Raw genomic sequence first — 22,684 nt, 5'->3', positions numbered from 1 at the left:
ATTTTCCTCCGTGCACCCTTTTGTCCTCTTCAAAACCCAACCTAATTATTACCTCCTTTTCTGTGTCAAAAATTGAAAAACCACAATGCAATTAACTTTATCACCTTTTGTATTGTTGTGCCTGGGGTCTGATGTCCGATGTATCACAAAAGCTTCAATTGTTCTTGCCAGACACAAAATAATGAGTTTATTTCCCTAGAATTGAACTCTACAATGCCCAACAAGTTGGAAGGCAGAAATTACTAAGTTGAAGTATGCAATTAGCTAAATTTATAATAATGATTAACAAGTTGTTTACAAGTAGTTCCAACTGAGTTTGTAAAAATAAAAATAAAAATTGAGAGGGTGTTTGGGACCACAACTTAAACAACAGTTTTCAGTTTTTAAACAAGGCTCAAATTCAAAACTCACCCTTTAAGTTTTACAAATTTTCATTTCAGTCCTATAAATTTGAGTTTTGTTATTTTAGTCCTCTAAGTTTCATTCCTTTCTAATTAAGTCTTTCGTTAATTTTCTGTTAATTTTTGCCGTTAACTTACCATGTTATTCAAGATCCAACCCAATTAAGTCCTTCGTCTTCATCTAAGTTATTCAAGATTCTTTTTTGATCCATTACAGTCCTCATATTCTTGACAGTTTTTGCTACATTTCTAGACCCAAATAAATCCCCTTGAATCCTTATCATAGCCACACCTTCTCTTACTCTACTCAATGCTTCTCCATGGTTTTCACACCCACAAACAAATGGGCAATGAAAGTTGTGCTTGTTAACGAAATTGTCCTCATCTGCAAGAGCAATAGCTTCGCTCTCGTCGATGTAATCAACACCAATGGCTTCAAAAATCTGGGCCTAGACGAAATGACCAACACGGGCACTAACCATTATGGGGATCGAAACGATGCGCTTGATTTCCTTGATGAGAGATGGGTCTGGCATGCGAGAAATGCCTCATTGAGATGGGTTCGTCACAATGAGGCAACATGCACTAGCTTGTTTGGCGATCTTGGCTTGTTCAGCATTTTTGACTTCGACAATGGCTCCATAGCGTAGCATTTGGGTTAGCCCAGCCTTGAGGGAAAATGGGTTTGTCTTGGCGTTTGTGATGGCGATGCTATTGTAGACTGTGACGGCACCGTTTTCAGCCATCGCACCAAGTGTTTGTGAAATTTCCTGAACCAAAAAATGATTAGAAAAGAATAGGAAATGAGAAACAAGGGATGGTTGGCTTTTGGTAACAGGAAAAAAAAAAAAACTAAGCTCTAAAACGATGCCATTTTGGTAACTTAACGGCAGAAATTAACAACAAGGTAACAGAAGGGAGGATTTAATTGGGAAAGAATGAAATTTAGAGAACCGAAATGACAAAACCTAAACATATAGGACTTAAAAGAAAAATGGTGAAACTTAGAGGGTTAGTTTTGTATTTTGACCTTTAAACAACATTACATATATTTCGACACATTTTTTCATCCACACGTATTTTCAAAAAATATAAATAACGTTGCTAGAACAACATTATCAAATAGCTTGAGTTTGAAAAACACTTTTACCACTACCAAACCTATGCCAGGTATATATGTATATGCAATTATTACGTACTTTATGAATAGGAACCACAGCATGGGGCCCAAATTTGTTATGAGAGAAGGGAGGACTTCTTCGAAAGTGAATAATTTCTCCACCAACGTGTCTAGCGATTGTCAAGCAAGCTTCTCTCTAAGTACATTTTAATGCTCGCTAATTATCTTACAAAGATATAAACAAGATTAATTTACTATTCTTGTGTTTTTTGGTTTCTAATTTTGCGTTGATTGAGCCATGCACGTCATTTGATTATAACTATCATAATTATGTATTTTATAAAGCACAACATAATTCTATAAAATGTTATGTTTAAACTTTCTACAACTAAATTATTATGATTTTGTCCATTGATATAATTATTTTTTATCAATATATATATATATATATATATATATATATATGTATGTAAATTTTAAACTGTTAGGTTCTAAAGACTTAGGATCTTATGTATTTAGAACTCTAATGTGTATTGTTGACAAACCATGATCAAAACAAGATGTTTAGTCGTGTTTAAACTTGCTCAAAGTTGGTTCATTTATGTAAAGTTGGAACAAGTTGATGCAGAAATTAATATTGCTTCTTGGCCTAGTTCGATTGATCGATGCTTAGGCTCGATCAATCGAAAATCGGGTCAGATGCGTTTTTCTGCAGAATTCCAACTCAGCCCTAGTTTATTTAAAACGTTTACGGTTTTGTGTTTTTGCCTCAGGTATATAAGGCAAATCCTAACCACGTTTTAGTGTTGCTCATATTGCTGTTTGTGTAAATCTCTTGTGAGATCTGTGAGGAGCTTTCCTTTACACAAACTTAGAATTATCAAGAAAGAGATTTCTTCAAGAGCTTGATGATCATTCAATTGCTGCCATAAGAACTTAAAGAAACACAAGCGAGTGTGCTTGTACTTGCTGGAGAATCCAAGAAAGAAGGAGTCCATGGTTTCGGAGCTTGCACGTGGTCGTGTCAGTAAGTTTCTACTAGTGGGTAGTAATAGGATGTTAGTGGTCTAAGTCCTGTTGAACAACTTCAATTCTTTCATAGTGGATTCAGGTTTACCTTGAGGATAGTTAGGTTAAATCCTCCCCAGGTTTTTACCGATTTGGTTTCCTAGGTGATCATATCATTGTGTTATTTATCTTTCCGCTACTTTGCATGATATGATTGTTTGATTGTGATAATCTAGATTTGGAATTTGGACTAAGTAACAACTTGGCTAATTACCTAAGTTAATCCAATTATGTTTTTAAGGGATCTAAAAACCATCATAAACTTACAAGTATTATACAATTACACTTGCCTAATAGGTAAAATATACAATTTTTTTACTATATCTTACTAATATTTCTATTAAAGGTTATTAGATATTATATTTAAAAAAAATGTACTCTTTACTTCAATTAGGTGTGCTTGAGCTTTACACCCAGGCTCTAAGAAGTCTTTGCTCCTAAAACTCAAATAAAGAGCATAAATGAAAATCAATACAATCTATATGTTACTAAAAGCTGAAGCGTAGCATTTAATGTTGCTACGCTCACGTTAAGCCACGTCAGCAGCCATGTCATTTCCACCATATTTTTTGTAATTGTTCAACAATTTAAAATTAGTTTTTTTTCAATTTTAAAATACTAACAAATATAAAATAAATCTCATCCTTATCTCCACCATAAAACCCACTTCTTATTAATTTAATTCCCATCACTATCTCCACCATAAATCCCACTTCTTATTAATTTAATTCCACCATCTATATATCTATATATATATAAAAGTTGAAGCAATCACATGTTATATATTTTCCTCTCTTTCTTTTCTTTATATTTTCTCTCTTTTTCAAAATATAATTAAATATTGATAAATTGGACAAAACCGGTGATGCACTTGGTAATATTCATGGCGAAAATGGGTAATTACCCATAAAACCCCAACTATTTAGTTAGTAGGGTCAGTTTGGAAACATTTTCGCAAACTAGCAACTCGAGCCTCAGAGGCTCGATTTTGGGCCCCTAAATCGAGCCTCTGAGGCTCGGTTTATGTGGTTTGACATGGCCTTGACGTGGCAGGAGTGTACGTGGAACTCGAGTTTTTAAGTCTCGAGTTCCACGTAGGCGCGACCTAAACTCGAGTCTTTGAAACTCGGTTTACGTAAAAAGGTAAACCGAGTCTCAAAGACTCGAGTTTTAACCAAAAAGATACGCGTGTTGAACTCGAGTCTTTGAGACTCGGTTTACCTTTTGAAACCGAGTCTTAGAGACTCGAGTTTCAAACCATTATTTCCCCTCCTGTCTAGTCTTATCAAGTGTCTTTGCTGTCCTCTGTGCTAGAATACGTGCTCTGTGCTCTAGTCTATTAGCTGAATACGTGCTCTGTGCTATTATTAAAGCTTGTGTTGAATGACATGTTTTGTCTGTTGCTTGTGCTAGTCTATTAGTCTATTTTGGTGCTTTTGCTAGTCAACAGTCTTTGTTGCTTCCTCTAGCAGGTAAGATGAGTACGTTGCTGAAGGACATGTGAATATAATTTGTCTGTTTTGAGACACATTCAAAAAATATGTTAAACTAGCACAAGCACCAAAAACTTCTCTCAGTATGTTGAACCTAAAAAAACTCTCACACTACTCTCAGATGCAGAGAATATTTTGACTAAACACAACTCTCTCACATGAAGAACAACTTGCCTCAACAACTCTCACCTTCAGCAACTTCAATCACAGAACCTCTCTTAAGAACTCTCACAGAGACTCAAACTCTCATACATATTTAGCAGCAAAACATTGCTCCTCTCACTCTCATACAATCTCAGCAGTACATTTGCACATCATTATGTCAAGTAAGGGTCTCCTCACTCTCTAATTAGTTGTTTAGTGTATATAGCTGCTTTAAAAAGTGTTGCTTGCATTGTTTTAGTGTATATGCCATTTCCTAATAAAATATTTGTTTGTATTAGGCAAATATATTTGTTTCCTGATAAGATATTTGTTTGTATTAAAATATGTATATTTGTTTCCTTATAAAAAAAATACGTATATATATTTATATTTATATTTATACAACTATATAATTAAATATTTATATAAATATATTTATATTTAGCCTATTTATACAACTATATAATTAAATATTTATATAAATATAATTATATTTTTATATTTATACAACTATATATATAAATACTTATATAAATATATTTATATAAATATATAAATATTTAATTATATAGTTGTATAAATAGGCTAAATATAAATATATTTATATAAATATTTAATTATATAGTTGTATAAATAGGCTAAATATATAAATATATTTATATTTATATATTAAATTAGATGATATGTCTAATTTGATTGATCATGATTATATTCACATTAGTGTTTTTTTTTTCTTTTTTTGTCTGATGAACCCTGCTCTATGTTATTTCATCAATAGTAGTGTAATAGGGTATGGCATTAATTTAAAATGACTTGAATGATGTTGTTACATAATTGCACTCATTCATTTGCACATCCTCATGACTTTTGTTGTTTGGTTTGATATTTTTATTTATATTTTTGTTAGAGCTGAGTTTCAATTTTGTAATGGGGGTGAGTTTTGTCTTCAGTTTTTTTATTTGTTTGAGTATGAAATTATAATGATTGAGTGTGTTTGTATGTGATGTGGGGTGAGTATATGCAATTGTTACACTTTTAGAAGTTGTGATTCTTGTACTTTGAGTAGATAGAAAAGTTTTTGTAATTGATGTGAAATGAAAGAGATCAAATATGTCACTAACATAAATTTAGTTGGCTCTCTAATAGGTGCACAATCTTTGAAGAATATTGACATAAATGTATACTTCGGTGGACACCTTTACAATCCTGAAGGGATTGACGGATTCCCATTTAGAGGGGAGGGTATCGAATGCTACTACATGATGTTACGTCGTAAGTTGAAGACGTTGACTGATTTGAAGAGGAAAATAATGGACGAATTGAAATTGAACCCTGCTTGGTATGACATCAAGATTATTTATCGTTGCCCACAAGAAGTTCTTCATGAACGGATAAATTATGGGTATATGGCGATTAAAGAAGATAAACATGTAAAGATGATGTTTAGTAGGATCCAGAAAATGCCCCAAGTAAATGCTGCTGAGTTGTATGTAAGTTTGGAGGCGAGTGTAGACAACAGTACTGAGGTGGTGCAAGAAACATCTACGGCTTTACAATTTACAACCCTAGATGATGGATGCACTACAATGGGAGGTTATACGCTCTCATCTCAAGATTATGTTGCGAATACTGGTGGAACCCTCTACTCTCAAGAGACACATTTAGAGGAGGAAGACGAAGACGAAGACGAAGACGAAGATCATGCTGTGAATGATGGTGAAAATAATGATGATATGGATCAGTACGAAGAGAGGATTGAGCGAGGTGACTTTGAGAACGATGTGGATGAGCATGAAGTCGTTCCTAATTTTGAAGAGGAAAATATGGAGTACCATGATGAAGGTGATGCAGATGATGATGATATTGGTGTCCAGCATGATACAAATACGACCACTGGCTACAGACCTCCTGCGGACTCATTCTACGCAAATACTTGGGAAAATATGGTTGATCCTTCACGTCTTCAGATACCATATCTTTGTACTTGGCAAGATGGGATGCATTTTTGTAAAGGGTTGACTTTTGCAAATAAAGCTGCGGTGAAGCGTGCATTGATAATATACGCAGCAAAGGATAATAGAAATTTCTCCATCCAAAGGTCGAGCACAACTGAATTGTGCGCCGCATGCATTGACGACAATTGCAAGTGGTACGTTGGGGCATACATGAAGCCTAAATTCAATGGTCTGTGGATGGTCACGTCTTATGTGGGTCCACACAGTTGTATACCCTTTGGGCTGCGAAGAGATGGTAGAATGATGGATTCTAATTTTGTTGCATCAGAAATTGTGGGAAGATTGCGAAAAAAGCACACTGCTACTGTTGATGAGCTTTGGGAGATCATCCGTACTAAGTATGATCATGAGCTTTCTTACTATAAAGTATGGGACGCAAAACAAAAGGCAATTGCTAAGATTTTTGGGGATTGGGAGGAGTCTTACCAAAGGTTGCGAAAGTTGTTGGCATACTTGGATCAGGATTCGGGTACCCAGTATAGCTATCACACCATACCTAAGCCATTAGAAGGTACTACGTTACTGCGCTATGTATATTGGGCATTCGCTCCATGCATTGCTGCATTCCAGTATTGCAGGCCAGTGATCAGTATTGATGGAACTCATTTATATGGTAAATACAAAGGGGTATTGATGATTGCAATGGCAACCGATGCTAATCAAAAGGTTTTGCCTATCGCCTTTGCTGTTGTGGACAAGGAGTCAGGGGCTAGTTGGGGGTGGTTTTTAGAGTGTCTCAGGACTTCGATAGAGCGTGTTATTGAAAATAAGGACATTTGCATTATTTCTGACCGACATAAAGGTATCAAATGCGCCATTCGAGAGTGGCCTAGAGGGCAAGACAGAAGAGAACGGGTATATCATCGATATTGCCTTCGACATGTTGCTAGCAACTTCAACACACATTTTAATAACCCGACTCTAAAGGCATTGGCCTTGAAAGCTGGATATGCGACTCATGATGCTAAATTTGTGTCCATAATGCAAACCATTAAGGAGGCCGAGATTAATTTACTGAGGGGTGTAGACCCTACTGATCGCCGGATTATACGTTATATGCCATACACATATCTAATGAGTGAGGATGTAGACAAATGGACCCAGTCACATGATGGTGGAAGACGTTACGGGGCAATGACAACCAATATCTCTGAGTGCTTTAATGGGGTTCTTAAAGGTGCCCGCGGTTTGCCCATTGCTGCAATGGTTGAGTTCACTTATTTTAAACTTGTTGCATATTTCCACGATCGACATAAACAAATTACTTCTGATCTCTCTCGAGGTAAGGTGTGGAGTGATTATGCAATGGAGATCTATAACAAAAATGAGCAGAAAATTGCAGGACACACTCTGAGGAATTATAATCATGCAGAGGGTATATATCAAGTGGTTACCCCGTATAACGACCATAGAGCTGGAGGGGGAAATCACAGTCATGATGTGCGCATATTTGATAGAACCTGTGGTTGTGGAAAGTGGCAAAACTTGAAGATCCCTTGTTCGCATGCAATTAAAGTTCTTAAAGCTCTGCATCTCGATGCGCCCAGCTATATTGACCCATGTTACAGTCTGAACAACGCCATTCTCACATATTCACATAATTTTGTGGTGCCAAAGTCAGAGTCATTATGGAGAGACGTTCGCGGACCACGGTGGGTGCCTGACCCACGATTGTTGCGGGCCAAAGGTCGTCCTACGATGTCAAGAATAAGGAATGAAATGGATGGGGTACGGCGAGAACGGGGAAGCCGGAGGGAAGATCCGGAGTTGAGGGAGATTCAACCGAGGCAACGATGTACAGTGTGTCATCAAGAGGGGCATAACCGTAGATGTTGTCCCAATTCCCATGGGGCTTCGACAAGTGGTAGTGCTATGAACTAGGCAAGTGCCGTCACTGTTTTTATATAATATACTCAGAATGTCATTTGGTTTTTGTTCTTTGCATTTGGAAACTAATAACCGTATTTCATGTTTGTCAGGCAAGCGGAGACTTTATTTTCGTAAGTGACATTGTACGTGGGACTTGTCGTTATCTTCTGTATGGACAAGCTAGGTGATTATGTAGAGTATGTTGTATCAGTATGGACAAGTGTTAGGTGACTATGTATAATATGTTATATCCGCTAGGCGAATATGTAGACTATGTTGTATTAACTTAGTTGTTATTTTGTTTATTGTTGTAAATTACGAATAATTGAACTCTTTGCTATCCATTTTACTCGTTACATTAGTTGCGTGATGCAGCTTTTTCCTATAATACGAACAATGATATTACTTTGGCAAGTTCAACCACAAGGCCCTTCTAGTATTGAACTGCCATTGTGTGCTAAGACTTTTGTCCAACAATAATTTTATTGAATAGTTACTGTTTTAATTTGGTTGTAGAACTTTAATGTATGCTCCCTTCGCCTATCATATGCGTATGTAGTTGTTTGATGTGTTCTGGACCCTGGAAAATTTGCTGTAGGGGAGAAAACTAATTCTGGTCCATGCACCTGCGGCCAAAAAAGAAAAAAAAAAAATTCCCAGTGGAACTCAAGTATCTAAGACTCGATTTCCATTTATGGAAACCGAGTATAAAATACTCGAGTTCTACTGGGATTTTTTTTTCCTTTTTTTTTTTACCCCAATTTGAGAACTAAAAAACGTAATTAATGTGATAAATAATTCTGGTGACCTGCGGCCAAAAAAGTCCCAGTAAAATACTCGGAGTTTTATCGGGATTTTTTTTTCCGTGGAACTGCGGCCAATTCCCAGTGGAACTCGACTATGTTATACTCGGTTTCCATAAATGGAAATCGAGTCTAAAATACTCGAGTTCTACTGGGATTTTTTTTTTCCTTTTTTTTTTTACCCCAATTTAAGAACTAAAAAACGTAATTAATGTGATAAATAATTCTGGTGACCTGCGGCCAAAAAAGAAAAAAAAAATTCCCAGTGGAACTCGAGTATCTTATACTCGATTTCCATAAATGGAAATCGAGTCTTAGAGACTCGGTTTCCATAAATGGAAACCGAGTATAAAATACTCGAGTTCTACTGGGATTTTTTTTCCCCTTTTTTTCCATTCTGGTGGAAAAAGGGGAAAAAAATTCCCAGTGGAACTCGAGTATCTATACTCGGTTTCCATAAATGGAAATCGAGTCTTAGAGACTCGATTTCCATTTATGGAAACCGAGTATAAAATACTCAAGTTCTACTGGGATTTTTTTTTCCCCTTTTTTTTTTTACCCCAATTTGAGAACTAAAAAACGTAATTAATGTGATAAATAATTCTGGTGACCTGCGGCCAAAAAAGAAAAAAAAAAAAAATTCCCAGTGGAACTCGAGTATCTTATACTCGGTTTCTATAAATAGAAATCGAGTCTTAGAGACTCGATTTCTATTTATGGAAATCGAGCCTCTAAGACTCGATTCCCATTTATGGTAACCCATTAAACTAGAGTTCTACTAGGATTTTTTTTTCAATTTTTTTTTATTACCATTGAGAACTAATTTCAGGTAATTTTTTACTAAACCACCAACATCGAAGAGTAAAATTACCTTGTAAATCCAAAAATATAACTGAAATGAACAAAATAAAATTATACAATCTGGTTTTTTAGTTTTCAACTGCCAACATCTAACTAACCCAACCTTGTAAATCCAAAAAAAAAAGAAAAAAAAGAAAAAGAAAAGAAAATCAACATCTCGTTATGGAATTAACAAGACTATACTTATCATTCTATCCAAATCCATCCAAAAGAGTTGAGATTGTTTAAATTGAATAAAATACTGGCAATCTTTACAAGAATGAAAGCCTATTTTGACATGCTTGCCAAATACTTACAATAAGAGATGAATCTGTTTAAATAGTTGAGGTCACAATAAAGAAAAGTACCAAAAACTAAACAACCCAAGCTGCATAATGAAAACACACACGATACATTTATTTTATTTGATGCTTCAAATCCATCTAGCTGGTTGAGAAGCTCCAGCATAGTCCGCTGCACTTCACTGTCACCATTGCCACTACCAGTTTAAATGCAGAAAGTAAAAGGGTACACGAGGCAAACCTCCTTTATCTCTTTAATTTGCTGGTCAAGACCGCCAATCATGTCATATGTGGAATCTGGAACCTTTTCAACTTTCAATGCCATGAACCAATGGATCAACTTTGCTTTGCAAGATTAAATGAAGCACATAACTGTCATTACGGAGAGCAACTCTTGTTGATGGAGTTATCTTGGTGATATCGATATTTTTATCAATGTCAACAACATATTTCCGTTCAAGATGAACCTGGGAAACAAGATGAAACATTAGATAAAAATGTATTCAAACTGTTTTCAAACCATCTCTTATTAACAAAAAGGCACTCCTAAGGCACTCCTTGTGCATGTAATAGTCTATTCCCTTGCTAAAATATCATTACGTTTCAAAAAAATAAATAATTAAGGCACAGCTGCAAATTTACAATAATTAAACACATATTACATAAAAATGTATCACAAAAGAATATTTAACAAAATAAACAGAGATGCCAGTGGTATTTAAAAAACTTCAACAAAGTGTAGGCACCCCCATGTGCTTCATAATCCATACAAAGAACAGAGCTGTTGGCTGTGTGTGAAGAACAAAGCCACGGATCAATTATATTCAGGGTGGTGGAGTGAAACAAAACATTAACATGGAGACACACTACTTCCATAGCTTCCGCAATGACATGTTTTTCTCAGTCTCCTTCTTCATTACCTTTGCCACTACCATCTCAAAATCTTCTTGTGTTACATCAACCCTCCTCTCCCACAGAGCAAACATCCCAGATTCTGTGCACACAGCCTGCAACAAAAAAAAAACGAAAAAAATCTGTGACAATATGATTATGCACAGAGAAAACACACAATCTTTCACTTCTGAAGACTTTAATAGCCCAGTGCAATAGGTCGTTATGGAATTAACAAGACTATACTTATCATTCTATCCAAATCCATCGAAAAGAGTTGAGATTGTTTAAATTCAATAAAATACTGGCAATCTTTACAAGAATGAAGCCTATTTTTGACATGCCAAATACCCCCATCCCAAATAATCATCACAGCAATCATTGCAGTACTAGCAAATCAGCATAGCACCCACTTCAGTCAGATTTCCATGATTAGTTAACAACTACTTTGCGTCAATACTTCTAAATGTTTCTTACCAGGCAATGATATGGAATTTCTTTAGATACTTCCATCACATCAGATGCTTCATAAATAATCATGAACTTCGAAAATACTTTAAGGAAAGTAATGGGATAAGCATCAGGTACACCATGATTGGTAGGATCCAAGGAAACTGATGAAAAGGCTGATGAGGTTCAAAAGTGAGATATTCTGGATTGTTGGACTCCAGAAAATCATTACCGATGGTCTAAACCCAACATGTTTAACACTCAGATTCAGTCCATCCGTAGTGATTTTCTGGCGTCCAACAATCCAAAATATCCCACTTTAGGACCTCATCAGCCTTTTCATCAAGCAGCGTAGTGACTCAAGCAGCGTATGACGCTTCATGACAACTGTAATACAATGAATAAAGTCAAAAATCATACAAAGTGAAACCCAATATAACTAACTACAAACAAATGGTAGAAACCTAGTAAAAAATTAGTTCATACCCATTCAAATAAATAATGCAAAGCATTTACGTAGACAAAAAGGCTCATATTATCATTTGTTATCATAATAACACCACTAGTATTTGGTTTTCTATCTACAGAAGGGGGATTTGAAATTACATGAATTTGGTTTAGCATTTACAGCAGAAGCAACTGGTTTTCCAGGTCTATCTTCCAGTCCAATAGTTTTTACACGTTTAGCAGTAGAACCAAAACATGTATTTTTTGTCAGCGGATGACACTTAGAAGTGACATTCTGAGCTACAGCAATAGTCCTGCCTTGTTTTGGTGCCAGGTATGAAATTGATGGCTTCCTCAGCTGGAAGAAACTTTACGTTTGCCTTTTCAATGGCTTTTTGCACTTCAGGATGAACTTGCATGCCTTTGTCTCTGTTCAATATGCTAGGTCCTGAAGAACATAGAGCATTAGATTGGACATTTCCTTGATTGACCATGGTACAGGAGTTTAACATTGGATTCTTAAGCATCTAATTTGGATGGGCTTCTTTTCATCTTGAAACTTAGTCATCAAATTTTAAAGTTACAGCTGTACTTTAACACAATAAACAAAATCGCTCATCCAAACACAAACATATTATTCTTTGAACCAGATCAGGTGAAACCATGCTACTAATTGATTAGCATTCTTCAAAAACCACAGGCTTCGAACTTTCTTGGGAAGAGTTTTCATGGAATATTCTAAAGGCAAACGAAAAATTATGAATATTGTTTTTTCAATAACAGAAGACTCCAAACATGAATGAATTATATATACAGATGGCAAGAAGAAGGAAAAATTGCATTATAACAACCATCTAGTGGCATTCTTAATTGAAGTACACCAAGCAGTCTACTCTCCCCTGTGCTGAGACTAATCATATATACTGATTGCAGGGAAAAAAAAGAATTCTACTTAAGAAACCTTGTTCTTAATAAAGTCATATAAACAATCAACTATGTTCTCAAGACAAAACACTAGTGTTTGCTGCCATTATTCTTACATAAGTGTTTTTTTTTTTTCTTATTCGTTTTTAAATACGCCATAACCATATATTTATGTATTTGAGTTAGATTTGGATTTGGCTACAGTAATTGGATTTAAGTCAAATCATCTTTGAAATGTAAGTGAGAGGGAGTGTATATGGTACTTTGCTGTAACTTTATTCAGCGTTATTTACTAATGCTGAGGTTATTAAGATCTTTTTTTTGATAAGTAAATTAACATCCTCACACACACACACACACTGACACACAGCTCTTTACTTCAAAAGACAGTTGCAAGAATCATTAAAAGAAGTAGCTAGAAGAATATGAACCAGAGATATAACCACTATGTTCTCTTCCTGAAATATACCGAAACTTAAAAAATTACATGGAAAAAACACTCATCCAAGTAATTCCCAGGAAAATAAGAGATGCAAATGACAACCTACCTCCTTAAAAGAGTGAACTTCACTTCCCCAAAGCCAAGCATCACAGCCTGCATCTGTAGCACCCCATATATCATTCCTACGGTCATCCCCTACATGTACAGCATCCTCGGGCTTTACTCCCAATAAATCACAAGCTTTTAGAAATATTGTTGGATTTGGCTTCTCTGCTTCAACCTGTTTAAGGGAGAGAGAATCATAGTCAAGACCATAGATAGTAGAGGAAAACAAATTGTTCATAAGAAAAGTGCACCATTAGATTGCTAATACAATTATGATATATGTATGACATTATTTCTTGAAGTTTAAATGACTTCATTGAATGTAATATGGATCAGTGTACATATGCATGTGTATACATATCAGAAAGATAAACCTCATACACATGCCGCTAGCCATCCCATTGTGTGTATGAAAGGGGGTAATAAAAAAAAAAAAAAAACTATATATAATGAAGAAATCAATGGACATACTTCAGCTGAAACTGCCACAGCATCAAACCAATGGTCACAGTTTAGAGATCGCATTAAAGGTCTTAACCGAGTGTCAAAATTTGACACAACACCCAACTTCACGCCTGCTTTCCTAAGAGCTTTAAATACATTCTCAGCATCAGGATCACAGAGGTGCCAAGCCTATGGAAAGAAAAATTGGAGAAAGAATTATAACTACATAAGTTTAAAACTCAAAGCATGCAATTTATAAAAGCTAATTTAGAAATGACCCAACCTTGTTAGTGCTATAGTAGTTGTAAAGTTCTTCAAAGTACTGGGAATCTGAACAGCCAGTGGAGTAACTGACTATATATTGCCAGAAAGGCCTTGCATCATTGACATATCTGCAATTGAAGAAAAACAAAAACATTATTGATTAAGATAAGAGATCCTCAACAAACATGACAGAAAAATTGCTACCTTTTGCAGTTCTGGTAATGGGAATGTGAAGAATATCATTCTTAATAATGTTCAATTTTAATTATTTACAAGCTAAGGGCTTAAGAAATGAAAACAGGTAGAAGTGTGTCCATTGCCACTGTTTAAGAACCTGAAAACATGGCACGTAGGAAACAGACTTTACATTGGACCCTTTAAAGATAATAAGCAAGAAAATAGGGTGACCTTAACAAGGTCACAAAATCTAGATTAGACTAATGTAGTTATGTTTCCCAATTCGCCTTAGACTAATGTAAATGACTCTGCTGTTTTTGTTATTTTTGTTGCCGGAAGATTAGGCTTTGCAAAATCTGGAGCTAGGAGTTTAGCCTTTGTAGATGATAACAGTTTTGAGTATGATGATATTATTGTATATAAGGGCCAATTCTACAAAAAGACAATCAAATCAAAAAGACAATCAAATGATACCCTTTGGCAGAACTACATGGTCCAAATAAAAGTAGCAATGAACAGGGAAACAAGGCAAGTTACGAACACGTCTATCAATAAATATTGTAAACATGACAATTACATTGACATGCAGTTAAGTATTTTAACTATATCAAAACCTTTGCAATCAAAGAGAAACATACATAGGTGTAGAGGTCAAGGGAAGCAGCCACCGCCGTGGATCCGTGCACCACAGCATGCTCTCCGGCCAGTATGACTAATACCTTACATATTGTATCAAAACCAACATTGGTCTCCACGAACTGGTTCTTCAGATCTCCATTCAGTGTAACAGGTACACCAATCACCTGTCAAATTAATAGAAGTTCTATTAATAGACTGTGGTATCATAAAAATATATCTAGATTAAAATAACAAATGATGCAAGGAATAAAATTGCAACAAATATCCTTATTTGAGGCATTCACCTAGTTCCAATAATGTAGGTTCAAACCATATTGAAAACAAAAATAATCTTATGGAAATGTGAAAAGAGAATTAATAATGGAATACAGTGTGTTGTTTCACATTAAGCTTTCAGATACCTTTTTTGAATCTTACGCCGTCTCGTATAATGCGGAGGAGGTCTTGCATGTCCTTCGTCAGATGCCTTGGGCCCAACATTGTGTCCATGTTTGTGCCCCCCTGTCCCACACGGTGGTGCCTTTGATATGCGTTTAGGCCGACCTTCAGCCGCTGTAGGTAACCCAACCGGCTGCTCAGCCTGAACATGGGGTGGGTCAATGGCTGAAGAAGGGGTACTAAACGAACTATGGGAGGGTGGCTCCTGCTGCATGTCAGGTGGGGTACCCAGGTCAAAGGATGGAATCGGTGATAGCTGAAGAAATGACTGTGGGGTGGGTGGACGGACGTCAGACCCAGAACAAGGAAGTGGGGTGGGTGGAGGGATGGTGGGGCAAGGAGACGGATGGTGGGCTAGGTGAAGGGATGGTGGCAGTAGGAGCTGAATGTGGGTTGGGTGAAGGGATGGTGACGGTAGGGGATGGATGTGGGATGGATGAAGGGATGGTGGGGCTGGCGGATGCATGTGGGGTGGATGCACAGGGATCGGGGGTAGGGAGAAGCTGAGGGGTAGCAACAGGCGGACGGGATTGACATCCGGCCGGAGCTGTGCTCGTGCTTGGGCCGGTAGGCATAGCTGCCTCCTCAATCGGGGCCTCAGGGATAGGAGGTTGGACACGTGTCATCGCCTGTACTGCCGTCAACACCTCAGTAATGTCGTTGTGGTCCTCCGTGCCCACTGGATGACGCCTCAATAAACGGACGTATCCTTCAATCTGCACATGGAAAAACCACACATATTAGACCTGCAATACGAAATCAACAATGCCAATTGATAATAAAATAAATGTTGGTTCTGCTACTAATAATTGCAAATTAAAGGGAGATGAAGTGGTAAGCAAAAAATGTAGTAACAAACATCATGCTCTCTAAACAGTGGTTTCATGGTAAGAAATACGGTAACATGTAGAAGAGATTGAGAAGTTACCAGCAGAGTCACTACAGCACCAGGCCTATCGATGAACCTCCGAGTCACCCTTTTGAACCAGTCATGGTACTCGTGCTCTGGAGGCATATCACCAAGCACAGCTTCACAACGCCGATCAAAGCGATAACCCCACTCAAGGATATGCGCAGCATGCTTCTGCATCCAATTAACACCGATCTTCCCCCTCAAATCAATGCCATGAAGCACTCTGTCAGTGTTAACAGCGCGGGGAATTTCTTGGATCATCCCGAATTGACGAACAACACGATCCGGTGTATGTTTCTCTACTAGGTGGAAACATACAAGCGGCACCGTTGCCGTCCATACGGCCCTCCCTGCAACACACCAGGGCGGGAGGTCGTCAAAATGAGCTTCATATGGCTGCCACACCACCTACAATAGCCAAAAAAGAAGTACACAACACATTAGGGAACAATGTTTATATTTCAAAGTTCACGAAACCTATATGGACGTTCGTAAAAGCGTAAAATAAGGCATTTTCATACCTGGTCTGGCAACATGGAAGCTAGTTGCTCGCGATACCTGTCCCTGAAGATGTGGGCGGGCCTATTTTTCTTGTTTGGGACCCACAACCACCTACAATCAAGAAGAATGGATCAATAAGTACTGAGATAATGTTAAAACTATAATGTAATCACATATATGAAATAAAAGGAAATAAAAGGAAATTGAAATTTGAAGAAATAATGTAATCACTTAAGATGAAGAAATGAAGAAATAAAAGGAAATTGAAAGTAAGGTGGAGGGTGAGGTCATGTGAATTGCAATAGTAATTAATTCAAAGTTAGCTTTTTTATACTTTTTATTTATTTATAATTTTATATGCTTATATTTCTTTATATATTATGAGTCAAAATCCATATAATTTATTGAGTCTTAAAACTATAAGTCCATATTTCAACTAATATATCAATTTCAAGTCTAAAACTCTACCCAATAATTATAATAATACTATTGATTCTCAAAAAAAAAAAAAAACAAAACTATTAAAACAATTTTTCTATTAAAATATTCTAAAAAAATTACAATTAAAAAACAGAAATATAAAAGCTCAAGTTAAATATTGCAGTACTAGTTTTATTACTTATATATTACGTGTGGACCCACATAAACAAAGCCTAAAACTTTTTTTTTCAAGTCTCTTTCTCATTTCCAACAACTAGTCACATGCTAGGTTCACAAAACAAGAAAGAAAACACAAAACAAGGCAATGAAAATTCAAAATAGAATTGAAGAAGGACTAGCGAACGAAGAGAAAGAAGAAGAAGAAGAAAAAGAAGAAAGAAGAAAAAGAAGATGAAGTAGCAATAGCAACTGCCTCGCCTCAGCCTCTCCACACAACTTGACTGAAAAGCTCATATGTTTAAATAGCTTTCACACTAGTGTTTTATTTTGATCTTTCTTAAATACAGTCCTAATGAATCAGGATGGGCCACATATATTCTCAATTATATATTTCTTTGTTCTAGGGGTTTCTGTTGAACTTTATATTCTCAGTCATAATGCTAACTCTCTTTACATGAAAACATCCAACTATATAAGTAACATATTATATTCCTTTTTGATTGGCCTTCCAACTGAGTTTTCTCTACTTCTTTTAATCATTACGTTGTTTCGATATCTTCTCTTGCTTCTTATAGGCACAATCCCCAAGTTCCAAACTGAAAAGGAATATTTAGATTTATATTGTTTGAAATGGCTTTCATCTTGAATAGACAAATCATTGATGGGATTGTGGCTGCATTGTTGACAGCCTCAATCCTAGTGGAAATATGCATATAAAGATGGTAAAACAAATTTCCACATATAGATGCATTTGTGTGTGTGTGTGTGTAATGCATTGTAGTTGTCAAATATAGAATCATATTGGGAATCAATTATTATTATTATATTCTTTTTTTGGTATTGTGCATCATAATGTGCAGACATTTTGAAAATTTATATAATACTATAATTCATATAATAATTATACATATATAATAAAATTAAAGCATTTATGCTGATTCACCTCTTACTCATTATATGTAGTGTCTTTTACATTCTTTATAAATAACCTAAAGACTCTCTCTATGAGTGTTACTGATTACAATAAAACCTTTATAAAAAACCTAAAGAGACTACGACTTCAAATAGCAAATAAAATTCCTCAAGAAGAAGTTAGAACCAAATAGAAAAAGAACTCAAAACATAATATAAGACTCGTGCTTTGGTGAAGACAGTATGTTATAGCAGTATGAGGTAGAGACTTACTTCAGGGATAGTGGACCACGTACTGAAGGACCGTAAGCACCCACTGGCGGGCCTCGCTCAACTGTCGGGCACAAATAGGGGAACCTGGCCCATGCCCAGTACTGGAGCAACAGCAAGCACCCACCAATCTGACTGGTGTCCTCGCTTGCCCTGCATAGCTCTCGATACAACCATGCAAGGCAAGCACTTCCCCAACTGTACCTCCGTGGATTGTGAAGGTTTTCCAACTGCTGCACCCACATTAGATGCACCCTATCGCCGGATTTGTCCATGAATATTGTGTCCCCCAATAGCGGTAGGATGTAGCATCGTGCGTACTTATGCAGCTGATCCTCTTCAGCATCAGGCGGCAATGGGTTAGCAACTTCCTCCAAAAGGCGGTTGATGAGAATCCTCTGCCCATCAAGTTGCTTATGGTTATTTTGAGTTACAAGTTGAAAACCAAGGAAGTCCCGGCACACATTCACCCAAGTTTTTTGTGTGCTCCCTGATATAGCGTCACCATCAACAGGAAGCCCGAGAAGAACCTCCACATCCTGCAATGTGATGGTCACCTCACCATGTGGCATGTGAAAGGTGTGAGTCTCGGGCCGCCATCGCTCCACTAAGGCCGTTATCAGGCCATTGTCAATCTCTCTACCTGGGACCCACAGGAGTCCCTCCAAACCAACTGTGGTGATGATGTTCCTCACTCGGTCGTCCACCATTGGAGGTTGCTTGGAGAACTCTGAACTACGACTACGGCAAGTAATGGACCCTGGATCCTGCACATAACAAAATCATGGATTAATATAGTATATGCAAATACGTGTACATTGTATGGATTAAATGCATGTGCACAAGTTACTGTTTTAGTTGAGTGTTTTACCCGCCCATTCCAAATAGCTTCGGACCGATGCGTCGCCTGCTGTGTCAACACCGAGTCGTCAATGGGTCCAGGCTGTGTATAGTCAATGCGTCCAGCATTTGCAGCAGCCATACTGAAGAAGAATGATAAGCAGTTAGTTTCAAAATTGAACACACAATATGCTTAAATATATAGGTATGACTTAGAGCAGCCATAATGAAATGACGACTATGGTTGCTTGTTCATAATTGCAGAATCATAGCAAATTTCTTAGAACTTTGAAGGGAGGACTTCACCGGGAATTAGCTTACTAAACCGGTATTTTGGTAGTTATTTATTTAATTTTTTTTTTTCGGTATGAAAGTTTCCAACATATATCTACTAAATCCTTTTCATGAGAATGATTAAACCAAAATACTCCTCACATGTTTGTGTGTATACTGGCTTTAAAGTAAAAGAAACAACAAGAGAATGAGCCTAATCTGTTCATACATGCACTAATTCAAACATAGTTTGAATTGAATTTTTGTCTATCAATAGAGTATAAAATCATAAATTACAAATTAAGTTTTAACTATTTCAAGTATCTTGCTTTATATGGTAGTCGATATTTACACTATTTATGCTGTAGGTAACTTAGGTTGATTTCAATGGATTTAACTATAGCATATTGCTTTGCTTTGCTTTGCTTTGTATCTCACAGTCATATGATTGTGGACCATTGGGTAATCTTAATTTGTTAAGAATCAAATATGTTAATATATGGGACGCTTTTTAGTGCTAAATACTAACTATGAGCACCATGTTTGGGATTACAGTGCCAGCACTTAGGGGAAAGGACTACGGCAAGACTAAAATGCGTTATCCGGACTACACAGAGACAGAATAAGGTTGCCAGATGAAAAATACATAAGGCCTCCAAAAATGTTTTTAAGTGCACAAGCATCATAATTATCTGTTCTAACAGCATATATATATGAGAATGCAGGACTTGCGAGTAGGAAATGGCCCCATACCAAAGATGGGAGAGACTGTAGTGGTAAGCCACTAATTGTGGAGAAGATTGTGGAGAAGCCCAGTGACCCCCCCAAGAAGAAGCCTACTACTACTACTACAGACAGGTACTCTTCTTCTCTTCCCTTTCTCTGTCAATGCAATCTTTTCTGGGTATAACACTGTTTTTTTTTTTTTGTTTGGCAGGAAGAAATCAAGTTCAACAGCGCCGAAGGCAAAGAAAGCAAAAACTGACAAGAAGTCTAAGGATCCAAATGCCCCCAAGCGCCCACAAACTGCCTTCTTTCTCTTCATGTATACTATCTCTCAGTCCCTCTCTTGCACGTTTGGATTATCTTTCCGCGTGTGTGTGTGCTGAAATGTTTTCAATTTCTGTGTCAGGGATGACTTTAGGAAGACTTATAAAGAAGAAAATCCCGATTCGAAGGGTGGTAAAGAGGTACAAGTATTTATTAATTACTGCCCTTGCTCTTTATTTTTTATTTTTTGTTAGGTGATTAAACTTTGGACAGGTTGTTCTAATCTTCTTGTTTGACTTACAATGAATTGTAGGTAGCAAAGGAGGGTGGTGAGAAGTGGAAATCTCTAGACAGAAAGAGAGAAAAATATTCCTAGGACATTAATAGGTGGAAAACAATAATTATTGACTATGGAACAAGATACAAATGCAGCAAATGAAAGGCAAAAAAAATGGCAGAAGAAGAAAGGACAGAGTTACCTATAGAAGAATTAACATATAAGTGCCTATATCAAGTCATTTTTGGACTTGTCCTATCTTCTCCTATCCACTCTTTATGGTGTCCTTTTCACAATGGGCAACTACGGATTGCAACAAATAGGAAGTACTTATCAAATTGTCGCCATCTTCATTGACAAGAAACACATCACTAAGACAAAAAGTCTACTTGCATCTAGATTCAAACTTTTAAACCTGTAACACCAACGCCTTATAATTAGCAACTATAATTTCAAGCCATCCGTACTAAGGATAGAAGGTTGCATAAGTTATAAACTTATAATGGTCACGTTTCTGCCACACTGAAATGAAGGAGTTCCTTCTGTAGGCCTTTCTCGAAAGTGTATCCATGTGTGAGAATTTGCTTGAGCACAAAATATACTTCCCTACATACTAGAATTTGATATCTGGTTTAAATGAGGCCAACAAAAATAAAATAAACCAGTAAGAAAACCATCTCCTTACAGGGGAAAAAAAAAATCAAATTTTCTAATCACATTTCATCACTTGGCAATGACTTATACATAGCCGAAACATATAAATAAACACTGAGAAAGAACCATGGTAGGCATTCGAGTTGTTTTCTTTATATATGACTGAGCTTTGGTGACATTTTTATACTTCAATATGGTGTTTTGATTCTCCACCCAATAAATTTCTGTGCGTGCTGGATATAACCAGAATATTTTACCTCTATAACAAATTCAGTACAGAAACCAAAATAGAAAAAAAAAACAAAAAAAAAAACGAACTGATTACATTGCAAAATGCATAGGGGACTCACCTTTTTTTCTTCTTTTTCTTTCAGATGGTGGAGACTGAGTTACAGCGGACAGGGACGTGCGACAGTGGGTCGGTGAGCGAGAGAGTGAGAGGGTGACTGAGCGGTGAGGCTGAGAGGGTGAGTGGGTTGGGGCCGGCGTCGGCGTCGGCGACGGTGACGCTGAGAGAGTGAGAGAAGGAGAGGGTGAGTGAGAGTGGGTCGGAGACTGAGAGAGGGGTTTCAGAGGACCGGTGAGGCTGAGAGGGTCAGTGGGTGAGTGGGTCGGCGTCGGCGACGGTGACGCTGAGAGAGTGAGAGAAGGAGAGGGTGAGTGAGAGTGGGTCGGAGACTGAGAGAGGGGTTTCAGAGGACCGGTGAGGCTGAGAGGGTCAGTGGGTGAGTGGGTCGGCGTCGGCGACGGTGACGCTGAGAGAGTGAGAGAAGGAGAGGGTGAGTGAGAGAAGGAGAGGGAGAGTGGGTCGGAGACAGAGAGGGGGTTTGACTGATGAGGGAGAGTGAGATTGAGATTGGAGAGCGTTAAATTCAAAAAACGCCTATTAGAAATCGAGTGCCTGAGACTCGATTTCCATTTTGGAAATCGAGTCTTAGACAGTCGATTTCCATGTGTAGTCCACGTGGAAATCGAGTTTTAGACACTCGATTTCCACGTGTACTCCAACGTCTTTTTTGCCATGTCAAAGGACGTAAACCGAGCCTTAGAGACTCGATTTAGGGGCCCAAAATCGAGCCTCTGAGGCTCGAGTTGCTAGTTTGCGAAAATGTTTCCAAACTGACCCTACTAACTAAATAGTTGGGGTTTTATGGGTAATTACCCATTTTCGCCTAATA

General features: G+C 37.1%; 4 protein-coding genes and 1 pseudogene across 4 annotated transcripts; 2 read left to right on the top strand and 3 right to left on the bottom strand.

Annotated features, from left to right (window-relative positions):
* Nucleotides 1-547: 547 nt before the first annotated feature.
* Nucleotides 548-1,147, bottom strand: LOC115964988 (annotated as a pseudogene).
* Nucleotides 1,148-4,247: 3,100 nt separating this feature from the next.
* On the top strand, nucleotides 4,248-8,448 carry LOC115964987. The gene is made up of 4 exons (XM_031084203.1): nucleotides 4,248-4,408; nucleotides 5,373-6,607; nucleotides 6,659-8,122; nucleotides 8,221-8,448. Exons 1-3 carry the CDS (start codon nucleotides 4,402-4,404, stop codon nucleotides 8,120-8,122), a joined length of 2,706 nt encoding a protein of 901 aa, XP_030940063.1. The 5' UTR covers nucleotides 4,248-4,401; the 3' UTR covers nucleotides 8,221-8,448.
* A 1,489-nt stretch (nucleotides 8,449-9,937) lies between these two features.
* LOC115963163 (N-acylneuraminate-9-phosphatase-like) lies at nucleotides 9,938-14,191 on the bottom strand. The gene is made up of 6 exons (XM_031082061.1): nucleotides 14,042-14,191; nucleotides 13,786-13,947; nucleotides 13,316-13,489; nucleotides 11,424-11,783; nucleotides 10,976-11,062; nucleotides 9,938-10,522 (listed from the first exon to the last, which is right to left on the bottom strand). Exons 1-4 carry the CDS (start codon nucleotides 14,174-14,176, stop codon nucleotides 11,775-11,777), a joined length of 480 nt encoding a protein of 159 aa, XP_030937921.1. The 5' UTR covers nucleotides 14,177-14,191; the 3' UTR covers nucleotides 9,938-10,522; nucleotides 10,976-11,062; nucleotides 11,424-11,774.
* Nucleotides 14,192-15,566: 1,375 nt separating this feature from the next.
* Nucleotides 15,567-19,454, bottom strand: LOC115964986 (serine/threonine-protein phosphatase 7 long form homolog). The gene is made up of 5 exons (XM_031084202.1): nucleotides 19,344-19,454; nucleotides 18,476-19,239; nucleotides 16,711-16,801; nucleotides 16,205-16,597; nucleotides 15,567-15,992 (listed from the first exon to the last, which is right to left on the bottom strand). Exons 1-5 carry the CDS (start codon nucleotides 19,452-19,454, stop codon nucleotides 15,567-15,569), a joined length of 1,785 nt encoding a protein of 594 aa, XP_030940062.1.
* Nucleotides 19,455-20,115: 661 nt separating this feature from the next.
* Nucleotides 20,116-20,951, top strand: LOC115964985 (high mobility group B protein 3-like). Its single transcript, XM_031084201.1, has 5 exons — nucleotides 20,116-20,167; nucleotides 20,290-20,443; nucleotides 20,523-20,630; nucleotides 20,718-20,775; nucleotides 20,889-20,951. The coding sequence occupies exons 1-5, from the start codon at nucleotides 20,116-20,118 to the stop codon at nucleotides 20,949-20,951; spliced, it is 435 nt and encodes a 144-aa protein (XP_030940061.1).
* The last annotated feature ends 1,733 nt before the right edge of the window (nucleotides 20,952-22,684 follow it).

Source organism: Quercus lobata, chromosome 10 (genome assembly GCF_001633185.2).
Source record: "Quercus lobata isolate SW786 chromosome 10, ValleyOak3.0 Primary Assembly, whole genome shotgun sequence".
Taxonomy (NCBI): domain Eukaryota; kingdom Viridiplantae; phylum Streptophyta; class Magnoliopsida; order Fagales; family Fagaceae; genus Quercus; species Quercus lobata.
Note: the sequence above shows the minus strand (reverse complement) of the source record. Positions and strands in the feature narration are given on the sequence as shown.